The sequence below is a fragment of the Ptychodera flava genome, chromosome 4 (genome assembly GCF_041260155.1).
Source record: "Ptychodera flava strain L36383 chromosome 4, AS_Pfla_20210202, whole genome shotgun sequence".
NCBI classification, from domain to species: domain Eukaryota; kingdom Metazoa; phylum Hemichordata; class Enteropneusta; family Ptychoderidae; genus Ptychodera; species Ptychodera flava.
The window spans coordinates 43,333,662-43,347,146 of NC_091931.1; the positions used below are offsets into that span (position 1 = coordinate 43,333,662).

The following is a 13,485-nucleotide window of genomic DNA, read 5'->3' on the forward strand; positions in this document are numbered from 1 at the left end:
TGCAGCACCGAACATGGCCTCAACCAAAGAAAAAACACAAAACAAGGCACTATCATCCAATTTATCATGAGGTCATGTTACTTCTAAAAAAACAGTATTTCCTGGGAAAAGGTGTATAATTGATAATCATGTTATCTTTGGATACCATGACTGTCTGAAAAACTGTAGCAGTCAGTTTAAGTAAGAAGTTTGTTCACAGTCCCTTCTCTCGTGAATTATATGCAAATATTTTACAATGTGTTAGCTTTGAAGGCTGTCCTTAGCAAACACAGCATAGAGTTGCACTCAGTATACAAAAAATTATCCAATTTTCAGGTGTATTTGAGTAAATTAGTCTCTGAATGATTTGGCATGTCCATGATATCACATATAAAGCATGTGGCAGGTATCAGTAAAATTTCCACAATCTTTCCCTGCTACACTGTAAATGTCCACTGCTATTGCTTTTCAAAATCTCTTTGTAAAATTCATTATATATACATGAACTGGGTATTCAATGAGAGAAACCATCAGTCCATAGGAGGAAGTGCAGCACAGGCTTACCCTCAATGGAACCCACCTACACACATTCTCATCCAATTCATTATGATTTTCCAGTTACAGAACTTAAGAATCTATGTGAGCATCAATTTTTCATTATATCCAGGGTTTTTCTGACAAAGAACACGTAGCATGTATTGATTGCACTCAAAGAGTTCCTTACATCATGGAATTTATAAAGCAACATTTTGTATGAGAAAGTTCCCTTCCTACAATTGTACACTAACACTGTGACTGACCTGCTTTGCATCACTGCTACAAGACAAATGACAGGACTGCATAGTCTCTTTGAGTTACTTCTAGTTTTCATGTTTGTAAAGTATGCGGTTGTTGTGTTGCCTTTCACTTGTGTCTTATTAGGTATTTGCAGTACTTAAGTCTGCCCAAGTTATGTGAAACTTTCATAGAGCACATATCACTATGCATTGTCAATGGGATTGAGAAGTCAAAGCTGCTGCAGTTTAGTCATGGCATTGATCAGCTGTCCCATAGCTCATTGTAGATGCTTAAAGGTAACAGAATTCCACAACTGATGAAAACTGTACTAGAGTACTTCACTGTATACCACCATGCATGAACACCTGTCAACTATTGCTTTTCCAAAGACAGCCAACCAACCAGCCAAATATGACTTCCATCATCCTCTCCACAGATACTTGGTAACAAACCAACATTACATTTTGTGTTACTAAAATGCACATGCACTCTTCAAGCACAACTTGTTGCCTTTTGTGATTGGCCAATTGATCTACTCCGGAATAAAAAGGACGCGATGCGTTCTACAAACTCAGTACGCCCAAATAATCACGTGATGCCGGTACACACAAACCCACATGTGTACGAACGCGTATGGAAGTACACGTACGTCTATGCGTGTTTGCGCACATGGCTTTGTTTGTACCGCGGTCGATTTGAATTCCGGGTTTGGACTATTATTTGCCACACTTTCTCACTTCTGGACTTTAGTTGAAGGGTTTGCGAGGCGTAACAGAGATTTAATAATCTATGGTACCTCAATGTCATCAATCAGATTCAAGGCAGGCTGACAGAACTTTCCTGGTTTGCTTTCAGTTTTGTTTCTTCTGTAGATTATTGCAGTACCTTTACAAAAGAACAAGTTCCTTTTCAATTCCAAAATTGAAGATGTATCTGCAACTTTCATGTTGCCTTTATTTTTAAACTCTGAAAATTGGTATAAGGTCAAGATTTTTGTCCAATGTGAGTGGTTTCAGTACCATATTTATCAGTACTGAAACAGAGAATAACAAGAGCAATGAAAAATTCAACGCTACACATAAAAACAATTTTTAAAAAGTTTTATTTAAATTTGAAGACTACCATTAAAAACACTTGGGAATAATAATGACTTTACATATCCAAAAAAATACTACAATAAACTAAGCTAAACATTGAAAACACACAAAAGTTGATTTTTTTTGTTGAAATCTTGAAAATGTCCTCTTTTACAAAGTCATAATTTGTCTTCAATCTTACAGATTTCTTCATTAGGTCCAATAGAAACACTTTTCATGGGGCAGTGTCATCACTCATGATACAAATTAATTTCTTTCATTATTCAAATACAAAAACAACCCTGCAGTACTGCCTCAGTCTTCTTACCTCAAACTTTTGTTTACCCTTCATAGTGGAGAAAAAAACTATACAGTTTTTAACTGTGTGTAAATCTTAAAGTTTCACGTTGTCTTAACATCGATGACACTTTAAAATCCAAGAAATGACTGCATGTAAAACTTTTTTTTAATCTTCTCATAGCCAAGATCTGCCTAGGAGTATGGTTTGATAATACAATAATGACAAGGAGTAATATATAATATTTCCATGTTAACAGGTAAAATTTTTCACTATAGAAGATCTGCGAGGGGATATTGTTCCTTCTTATTCCTCATCACTTTCTTCTTCCTCACTTTCTTCACTCTCTTCCTCCTCCTCCTCTTCCTCAGAGCTGGATGTTTCTGGTTTCTTGACTGGTGCAGCTTTCTTAGATTGTTCACCCTTTGCTTTTTTGGCCTTATAATCTGCAAGTTCCTGTGACAGGATGAAAGGGGTTATACAAAATCCATAACTGCATCGATAGTTTGCACAGGTATTGAAACATCTGATATTGCACCTGATCAGGGCTAATTATAAAGTGGACATTCCCTTTACAGTGCACGAGAGAGGCTCAAATGACTGTGGACACGCTGAAACTCAAAGATGTTGGCGCCATAAGCATAAAGAGCTTATAATCAGACTTGATGAGAATTGTGTATATAGTACTTTCACTTATATATTCTGAAAGGAACTCTCCGTTCTCTCATTTGCAGCAGATGTCCAGTTCGACTACAGGGCAAAAATGACAGCAAAGTGTCCGTGACAAGAACTAAATAATCACTCTACACACCTTTGTGTACCTCTGTTTACCCTTTAGAGCTTCTTTCTCATACCGCGCCTTTTCTGCAGCAGATACATTTTTCCATGCTTCTCCAAGAGCCTTTGCAATTTCACCGACAGACCATTCCGGATGCTCCTTCTTCACTTTTCCTCTTTCATCATTGCAGAATAAAAAGAATGGTGACCTAGAAACAAACATTGATTCAAATCATTACATACATTTATCATTGAACTACGATAGCACGGATGATTCAAGAAACATTGATCTTGAGCCCTCTGAAAGCTTCCTTGAAACATTCAAAACAACCGCTGTTATATCCTAGCACTGGGTAAATCCTTTCAGAAGTTATTTTTGTCTCCCATCAAATCCTTCATACATCTGATATTGCTGAGTCTACATAGAAGACATATAAAGTGCAATATCCCAGTCTCATTGAAAGGAACCCAATAAGTATTGATACTTACAAGTTGCGCTTGGGTGCATCAGGGTCCTTGCGCTTGCGTTTTCCTTTAGCTTCTCCCTTTGGTGGTTTGTAGTGTGCCATTTCAGCCTGGTATCTACCCTTATCCTTATCTGCCAAGTCATGGAACACCTTCTTTTCCTTGTCAGTCATTTTCTGCAGGAAAACGCAAGATCTTGTCATCAATTCACCACATCCTGCTAAGCCATTGTTAATATGCATGCAAGAATTTGCAAATCATAACCAAAATTCAGTAAACGCTTCATTCAAATTCACTCAATTTTTCTGCTAATCCTGTCAAATAATGTGCTTTACTGAGTCATGTTTACATAATCAGCATCATAGACCACAGACAAATACAGATAAAGCTAGTATGTGTTACATATGTGGTGTAAAATAATTGAACATCACAACATAGACTGCTGGGTTTCCAATGTTAAAATGCCAGCCATCTCTTTCAGTTTCTTAATGCTCAAATATATGTCAATGCCAATAGAGCACTTGCTACACAGACACCATTATACACTATGAAGGTACACGGAATAAGAGAGGTAGAACTGACTACCATACTATACCTTCCATCTTTCAGCACACTTCTTGGAGAATTCAGCAAATTCAACACGGCCTTCGGGATATTGCTTCTTATGTTCTTCTCTGCACTGCTGCACAAAGAAGGCATAAGCAGACATCCTGCCTTTAGGTTTCTTTGAGTCTCTCTTCCCCATGCTGAGATTGTATGAGACAAGGTAAATATCTGTGCGAGAAAGGGAAAAAAATTGACCAAATGCATGTAAAACCAAGTCAAACAAACTGAAAGAATATGTTTTTAAACTGCATTTACTGATTCACATTCAAGAGGACTGTTACCACAGAGGTGGATTTCAAAAACGTATGTGTGTCCTCAGGTTAAAAAACATTCAAATCTGAAAAGTAGTTTTAAGATAATAAACTACATGACCTTAAACATCAATGAAGCACCTGTGAAAGTCTCTTGGTAAACTCATAGTCATTGTCATGGGACATACACAACATTTAGGGAGTCACACAGAAGAGAAATGAAACACATGAAGTCAATCACCAAAGATGTCATTATAACAACATCCCTTGAAGTGTAAGTTCAGTTTTTCAAAACTGGAAAGAACATGTCAAAAATGTGGTTAGAAGAAATGGTAATTTCACTCTCACTTCAAAACTTCTGTGAAAGACAATGTTGTCATAGTAACAGTACCCTGAGAAGTCTAGATCTTTTGGGTCTACTACCTGAACACCATAACACTACCATCCTCATACACACAACAATACTCAAACTATTATAGAGGGCAAATTTTATTCAAAATATTGCCACTAAAAATTATATTATTGTATACGCCTACTGGGAGTGGGATATGTTTTATTTCCATCTGTATGACAGAAGTATCATGAAAATAGTGAACTCAAAAACTGGATACCAAATATGAGACAATCGACAACATAGTCTGCACCAATCTCTCTATCATGAAAAGCATGTAAAAGACAAAGAAATGTTCATGAATGAAAATATCAGACCAACATGTTAAATGTCAAACATACCGATTTTTTCCCTCAGACATCAGACACTGACTACACATAAACTCAATTACCTCCCAATATAAAAACATTCAAGTTTGACAGATGTCATATGCCTATGGAAGCACAACAGCAAAAACACAATGGTGACATATCACATGTATGGTATTGAAGCTAAAGACACAAGGGCAGTATTTGCAACAATGGGGGAGTACAACCTCTTCTGGAAAACTGCAACCTTATTCCATTTTGAAAATACCGTAGAAACAAACCAGTCTGCCATGGCCCTCACATACATAAACTTTGAAAACAAAACTATACCTGCACTATTCATATGGAAATGCACTGGGATGACTATGACAGACAATGTCAAAAAAATATTGAGGTGAAAACTGCACAGCGTCAAAACCGTTCGACATGCAAAAATGATTAAACAAATCTAACCCCAATTCAAAATTTAAAACGAAATAATGGTTTCCAAAAGGCAGCATAAATCTGGCATTCGGCATCTTCAAGCAAGTGTACTACATGTATGGTTCCTAGCTATGGCCAATACAAGGACAATGATGAGCTGGGCCAGAGAATTTGAAAGGCAAAAAAAATCGCTTTTGACCCCGCCAAATCACACGAACAACCTCATTAACATTTACAAAAATGTCCAAATGCTTCATAATTGTAACTGTGAAACGACAAATCCCACAAAAAGAACTTTTAGCAAACTTTAAAATTGAAGGTCTTACGTCGTGTATTGAGTTCGATAATGTCATGGGTAAAATGCTGTTTTTGTATTTGAGCTGTTTTCACTTGTCAGACCACAGCACACATAAATTTTCCTGAAACGACAACCCATGAGACAAAGAAAAGACCATCATGGCGGTTAAAATTCCCCAATGAAACAGAAATGATGTGTAAAATACACCAAATCGACTTTCGAGTAAAAATTGTACAGCAAGTATCAATTGTATAGTACTAGTGGTTTGCTATGGTGCTTTCAAACGCAGCTACAGATCCCATACAAAATGCAGTCAGGCAATATGGCTATGGCGTCATGCAAAAAACATGGCTGGTTTTCGGAGGTCAAACAAAGCCAAAAAACAACGTCAGTAAACTGGTGATCTTTGGGCTTGTCAATGAAACACCCGCTAAAATTAATCCATGAGGCGGAAAATGTGGGTTAGATTGAACAATTATTGTTTTACTACAAACCGCGTTTCATTTGTGACTGGTTGGTAGAGTTACATTGGATTCTATAGGCGAGTAGACGAGATTTTTTACAAGGGAGAAAATATGGGCGAAATTTTACACGGCTTTCTCCATAGGCATGGCTAGACAAAGAACCTGTCAAAGAAAATCCCGTAAAACTCCAAAACAGCGTCATGAAAACGGGCAAAAACTTACCAGTATATCGGAAAGGAGTGATAGATTGTGCCTCTAATAAGAAAATATGGTGCAAATGCAGCAAAAGGGAATAAAATCGAAATCTCGAACAGTTGGCGCGCACTCACTGTTGTAAACCATTGACCTAATGGGCCGCCATTGCTGTCTGTGAAGCCCTATGCAGATATATTTCTGCATTTTACGTGACAGTTTTCAACGTCCAACAGTATCGCACACTCATGAGTCACGAGAAAAAGTCTTCGTACGGCCGAATAAGCTCAAAACAGTGCTTTGCAGAAATTTATAAATTTTTCTAGAAAAAAAAATTGCAAAATTACAAATTGTACTTACCTAGGCGGAAAGCAGTAGAGTTGTTTGCAGGGATCTACAGAACGAGACCCACGCTACTTATGCAAAGTAAGCCCCGCACTCAAGGTAACAAATACTTTGCGCTGATTGGCTAATTTGAACTTCCCGTAAAGTTTTGAACCAATCGCGTTCGAGACAAATCAAAATCATGGCATCAGTGATCAATAACCGTGCAGCGACTGCTTATGTTAATATTCACGTGACAGAATTAGCGGGAATGGACACAGGAGACACGATAAGACGATAGATATGTTGTAAAATTATACTGTTGTCTGGGCCAGCCCAAATGACTTACCTTTGCAGACGCTGTTCAAAACAGAGAAGCAATTTGCAATAATTATCAGTTGTTACTCAAAAGTCATTCGAAGTAAATCGTAAGCTGTCCTAAGTAACAAGCCCTTGGTATCAAAATATGTGAAGACCTTGTGAAACAAAGAAAAGTTACGAACTTCAATAAGTTTGCATCATGGATGAAATGAAAAAGTCCCTCGCAATGGATACTTAATAAGCTTACTGTTTATGGACCTATTCTCTTTTTTATACATAAAAATAGTGTTGACTTTCCATGCGTAAGTCGCCTTCTTCTTAGTTTATTTGCTCCAAAGGCCTAAGCTTATCTCTTTCGCACAGCTGATTAGCCAATAGGCCTACTATCGCAATTTTGAAAACTCTGTAACATTACCACCGTCCCAAGTATCCTGTACACGTTTCCTCTAAAACTTATCAAAAGGCCTACCTCTCTTTTGTTGTAATAAATAATAATAATAATAATTTATTCATTTATAAAGCGACTAAATCCACACAAATAGTGTGATCAGAGACGCTGGGTAAAATACAATCAATTTTAAAAAGGTTACAAGAATTAAAAACAAAACAAAAACAAAAAATACAATGAATGAGTTCAGTTAAAAGCAGAATTAAAAAGAAATGTTTTTAAGACTTGATTAAAACTTGTCAGGCTTGGGGAGCGACGAACCTCAATTGAAGATTGTTCCATAAAAAGGGGGCGGCAATACTGAACGCACGATCCCCATATTTCTTTGTGCGCGACCTGCTTTGACACAGTTTAAATTGGTCAGCGGACCTTAGATTACGGGTTGGGACGTACAAATTAACCATGCTAGAAAGATAAGTTGGACCGAGTGAATGGATACATTTAAAGGTGAATATAAGAATCTTAAAAACAATACGTTGAGACACAGGCAGCCAATGCAACTGAAACAAAATCGGGGTGATATGCTCAGTGACTCTTGAGCGAGTTACAATTCTGGCAGCTACATTCTGGATACGTTGAAGGCGATCAATTGAATATTTCGGAAGACCATAGAGAAGCGAATTACAGGAATCAATTTGAGATGTCTAAAGCATGAATCAACTGTTCCGTGTCTGATCTAGAAAGATATTTGCAAATATTTGCAATGCGTCGTAAGTGAAAAATAGCTGAGCGGCAGATATTGTTGACATAAGGGTACATCGTAAGACCAGAATCCAGGATAACTCCAAGACTTTTTGCCTGACTTTGAGCAGGAATCAGGGTGTCACCGACCCGTATCCCCTGTATTCTATCATCCGAAGCATTACTGGAAGATGCAGAGAAAGTTACAAATTCAGTTTTATCATCATTCAAACAAAGAAATTAGCAGACATCCAGGACCTAACTTGTGAAATACAAAGTTCAAGATTGCTGGCTGTCGCAGAAGCTTCATTGATCTTAAAAGACATATATAATGATGAGTCATCTGCATAAAAACTATACAGGCAACCATGACTTGCAACTAATTTCCCCAAAGGAGATGTATATACATTAAATAGTATAGGGCCAAGAACGGACCCTTGTGGAACCCCGGTATCAATTTGACGGAAACATGATTTTGTGGAATCGATAATAACACACTGGCTACGGTTAGAAAGATATGAGCGGAACCAATTAAGCGCATTTCCTGAAACACCAAGAAGGTCTGACAGCCGACTTAATAAAATATTATGATTAACGGTATCGAACGCTGCAGAAAGATCAAGTAAAACCAAAAATACATCACGTTTTGCATCAAGTGCTAACAATATGTCATTAGTAACCTTTAAGAGAGCAGTCTCTGTGCTGTGACCAGCTTTGTACGCAGATTGTAACGGATCACTCAGGCAATGACTAGCAATATGATTGGTCAGCCTAGTAGCAACTATGCGTTCTAATACCTTTGGATTGGATTGCATAGAGTTGCGCTGTGCTGTGAGCTGCACTCGACTACCTCTCCTTTATTGACCCATTTTTTACGTTATTTCCGCCCGGATCGCGTCTACCTCTAGTTTGGCTTGTTCATGAATGTTCCTACATCACATCTACCTAACTCCGAAGTTTGTCAATTTTGCGGTGCCTGAGTTTTTCCTGAACTTTGAAATTGTCTTTTTGCAACTACATCGAATTACTATCGCCATTGTGAACCATGCCTTCGATGCTGTACAACGCTGCCACCTTGATGAATATTGGATGGAATGTTATGAATAGTCCTGCTTTATCGAGAATTAATGCTAATTTGTGGAAGTGTCTCAAAGATCTGAACATCTGTAAGACTGCGAGTACCAGGCGAGGCTGCACTGCTGGCAGACTAATGCAACGACCTATCCAAACTCAGATAACTCCTCATCACCTGCTGAAACGTTTCCATCCAACCAATCACAGTTTCTCAAACAACTATGCCAACCTCGTTAATATCCCTGTCAGTACAACAATCACTGCTGAAACAATGCACAGAAATCCACCACTGTCGGTTTCAAAACTTGCTTCATCTCAGAGACAACACAATTCCTTTCGTTGCTCTTTCATGAATTGCCGTTCATTGTGTAATAAACCTACCGCCGTCAAGGAATTCATGCATGAATGCCACCTCGACGTACTTTTCCTAGCGGAAACATGGCTTCGCGACGACGCCAGTGATTTATCATTAGTTTCTGACTCTCTCCCGCCCGGTTACAACATCATCAGTGTTCCTCGGAGTCGACGTGGAGGAGGTGTCGCTGTCATATTTGACTCGTCATTATCAGTGTCACAAGTTCCGCTAACCAGCTCATTTAATTCGATAGAAGTGTTGGAATTGCGTATAAAGACTCCGTCATCGCACATAACTGCTGTCACTGTGTACCGCCCTCCGCCAAATAAGACAAACGGTCTTACTGTCGATAATTTTGTTGAGGATTTTACGAATTTTTTGTCATCTCACCTTGACAAAATTCGCCATTAATCATCGTTGGTGATTTTAACTTCCATGTCGACGATTACAATTGACGATTGTTGTAAATGGAAGATTGATAGAAATTTACTGTTCAGGGAAGTTCTCAACCACACATCTGACCGGCCAACCGCAGAGAGAGAGAGAGAGAGAGAGAGAGAGAGAGAGAGAGAGAGAGAGAGAGAGATGAAGAAGAAAGAGAAGAAGAAGGCAAGGCTGGAAGAAGGCCGTCTCCCAAAGGTTAAAATCACCTTACACCCTGGTGATGGCACTCTCAGGGAAAATGAGCACCAATGCATGCGTGATGATCAAAAAACCAAAGACGAGAGGGCGTTTTTAATTCATCACCATGATCCCTGAATACAAAAAAGGTACTTTTCCCAAAACCTGATCTATAAAATTCCCCTTTAAACCTGGTAAATAATTTCTCAGATGTATAGTCATGCCAGGGTTAAAATTGAAAATGAGAACACGATTGTACTAATTTGGGGTAACTGGATCTTCATATTTTTCAAATTTCTCAAAAGTGTCCTATAGCTGATCATGAATGTTGCAATATTACAAATTACTCATAAAATCAAGTGTATAACTTAGAAAGAAAAGCAGATGAGCATTTGCAGATTAACCGACATTACTTCACCATCCAATTATCCCAATTTGTTCCAATCGTTATTGAGATGGTTTGAAAGAATGACGTGTAGGGCCAGCATCATTTTGAAATTATCTCTCCTCCTAGATTTTGTAAATTGGGGAGGGGGTGTGTTTTTGTCGAAATTTCTCCCGGGCAAGTTTCTCAAAACAAGGGTGTCTTTTTTGTTGAAAATTCCCAGACAAGGTGCTTTGAAATATTACCGCCAGGCCTCACACACACTCACCATTGCACCGTGGAAGCTGTACAGCAGAGCTACACGGGTAGAGAAACCGCGTTCACAGTGTACGAAAGTGTCATTGTTTGTTTGTTTTTGTTTAGGGGGCGTCTTTCGAAAGTGTTACAATGCAAAACAAAATATCACTTCAACGTGGCAAAAATGTCAGGAAAATGCCGCTAATTGCCTGCAAATCTACGCATTGGGGCTCCGATAAAACTAAAGTTATATTTTGGAGTTTGCCATTACCTGAACGTTTGTGACTATTCGCAAAAGTAAAAATATTGTCACTTTCTCTATAATGGCATATGTTGTGGATAGATAGCAGTGAATAGACAGGAAATATGAGAAAAAGTATATTGCCCTATACTAGGCCTCATTATATATTTTGTGATATATCATAGAAATACTTCATACCTTTCGATTTTATCCTAACACTTTGCGGACAATATCAACCATATGTAGGCTTCGAGTGCAGAAGTCTAGAGCATCGCTAATCCCTTAGGCGAACGAGTTCTATATCGTGCTTTTTAAAATTACTTGTAGATTTTAAGAAGAAAAAATGTGTTGCTCACCAAGCAATGAAAATACAAAATGGTATATTTATCAAAAGCGCTAATAAAAGCTGCTGAGTCAACATTTCTTCCACAGGCACTTTTTTAAAGAAAAGAATTATCTTGCCATTTCATCTTGAATACTAGGCACTGTCACAGTGAAACTCGTGTTTGAATACATATTTCGAATGACTCCTCTCGCGAAAGTTTCAAGAAAATAAAATGACAGTATTACACAGTTAAATGTATTGCATTTCTACATGCAAACCAAAGAAATGGCTGATACCGCGGCACCTCTCTCCCAAAGGGTTAGAGAACCTATATACGTTGTATTTTTTCGATCTCAGTACAGTAGCAATTACGAACTGTGCGCACCAACTGCTCAGTGAAAACACGGTACACAACTGCAAAGCACCTGATCTCGAGGATACCCTATCAAACCACAGACACCCCCTCACACTATTTTCCAATACTTATCATCCTAACATTCATGTTCAAAAGTTTAGTTCGGAACAAAAGTTCAAGTGCAAAAACAGTGAGCAAGCTTCGACCGCATCTTTTTTTTTTTAGAAAGCAATTTAATTTAGAGGTGATGCATATGTAATTAGCATGATGCTGATGGAGGCCTACATATGATTTTGCTTACCCACCACCACTATCGTGTTACTGTATAACCTTACCTCAACTCCTGAGTCATGATTAAAGGGAAGCAGTCGTGGGAACTGTGCCTGTGCGAGTTTTTGTTTACAAACAATGTATTTCGTGCACGATATCTAGATGCACCTCATCTTCATAGCTGCAGCATTTAAATTATACAATGTAGATTATGACAGACATGTTTTAACTTTCATCAATCACCATCGTACCTTGGATACAGTGTTTACATTGGTCGTATGAGTCCCATATGAGCTTTGACCGTGACCGCGGTTCCGACGACTGCATCCCTTTACATGTAATTGTAATTTACTTATTCCAAGTTTGTATTTGTGAACAGTCTTGCTACACTTTTTCCACTGGTTACAAAATAGAATAGAATAGAATAGACTGGACTAGAATACAATGGAATTGAACAGAATAGAATCTTTATTGAACTGTGTATGTCAATTTAGCAGTAAACATATTCAAAATTTGAAATTCTGGAAAGTGTTCGGTAATGCTAGTACAATAGAAGACTTAGAGGTATGTACTTTAATGTAATAACGTGCAGAAGTGACTAAGTTTAACTAAAGAAACAACCGTGTTCTTGTTTTTTCATTGTTTCAATGAATGTTTCTGGTAATTTTAACTGACTCTGCTAATATCAACTTCGCTGGCTAAGGGTATTTACTTTGGTAGGCACCCTCCCTCAAAACGTTTGTTTGGGAGATTATGTTACGCCGACCCCAGTATTAATCAAGCCGTGCGGGCATGCAAGCCGAAATCACAGGATATGGGCTAATTTTGGCTTTTTAACTTCCAAGAATAAACGCGTCACAATGAAACAAAAGTAATAACTTTACTTACCGAATCCGTGACGTTTGTGTACATTTTTAGCGTATATTAACACAAATGAAAAGTAAACATACTTTGGGCAGCACACTCTTCCAGAGTGTTACATCATTGCAGCAAATCCCAAACTTTTTCCATCGTGTGACAACAACATTGCTGCAGACCCCAACAAGCCAGCAAAGGGAGTGGCGGGTAAAGTCGTCCTATATAGGCTATAATGACTTCACTACCCCACTGCTCTGGTTGCAAGGACTGTCGGTAGACCCCCGTAATTGAGAGTATGACATTAATTATCAGCAATTTATTAATTATTAAGAATATTACTATCAATAAATCTGTAGTTATAAGGACGAAAAACAAGGGAGCATGATTACAAATGCAGTTGTCCCTGTTACAAGGTGGTGTGGAAATCTTTCATCACCAGTGCATGGCATTCATCTCGGACCCGCGGGCGCGCTAAGATATGTCACATGCCAGTATCAAAAATACAATTATTTACATATGGGACTTTTATTTCAGTATCCTTTTCAAAATTTAAAATTCTATTGCCTGGAATATTGTAACGTCATCCTCTGTACTACATTTCAGAATTATAAATACTGTGAAAAGAAGGGCATTGGCTAAGCCAATCATAGCCCAGTTTCGAGAGCACGTGAGAAGGGTCAAAGGA

General features: G+C 38.2%; 1 protein-coding gene across 3 annotated transcripts; it reads right to left on the reverse strand.

Moving 5' to 3' along the window:
• Positions 1-1,841: 1,841 nt before the first annotated feature.
• Positions 1,842-6,845, reverse strand: LOC139131848 (high mobility group protein B2-like). Of its 3 annotated transcripts, none has more exons than XM_070698136.1 (5): positions 6,666-6,845; positions 3,968-4,146; positions 3,397-3,548; positions 2,942-3,116; positions 1,842-2,586 (listed from the first exon to the last, which is right to left on the reverse strand). In XM_070698136.1, the coding sequence occupies exons 2-5, from the start codon at positions 4,115-4,117 to the stop codon at positions 2,437-2,439; spliced, it is 627 nt and encodes a 208-aa protein (XP_070554237.1). In that variant the 5' UTR covers positions 4,118-4,146; positions 6,666-6,845; the 3' UTR covers positions 1,842-2,436. The 3 variants fall into 3 exon arrangements, with proteins under 3 accessions (XP_070554237.1, XP_070554238.1, XP_070554240.1); XM_070698137.1 differs by lacking the exon at positions 6,666-6,845 and adding an exon at positions 6,336-6,480; XM_070698139.1 differs by lacking the exon at positions 6,666-6,845 and adding an exon at positions 5,678-5,697.
• Between the last annotated feature and the right edge of the window lie 6,640 nt (positions 6,846-13,485).

Coding starts and splice junctions, on each gene's coding strand:
- LOC139131848 (XM_070698136.1), bottom strand. CDS start 4,117: ATGGGGAAGAGAGACTCAAAGAAACCTAAAGGCAGGATGTCTGCTTAT. Junction 3,549..3,967: donor AGTGTGCTGAAAGATGGAAG/GTATAGTATGGT, acceptor GTTTTCCTGCAG/AAAATGACTGACAAGGAAAA. Junction 3,117..3,396: donor GATGCACCCAAGCGCAACTT/GTAAGTATCAAT, acceptor GTTTGTTTCTAG/GTCACCATTCTTTTTATTCT.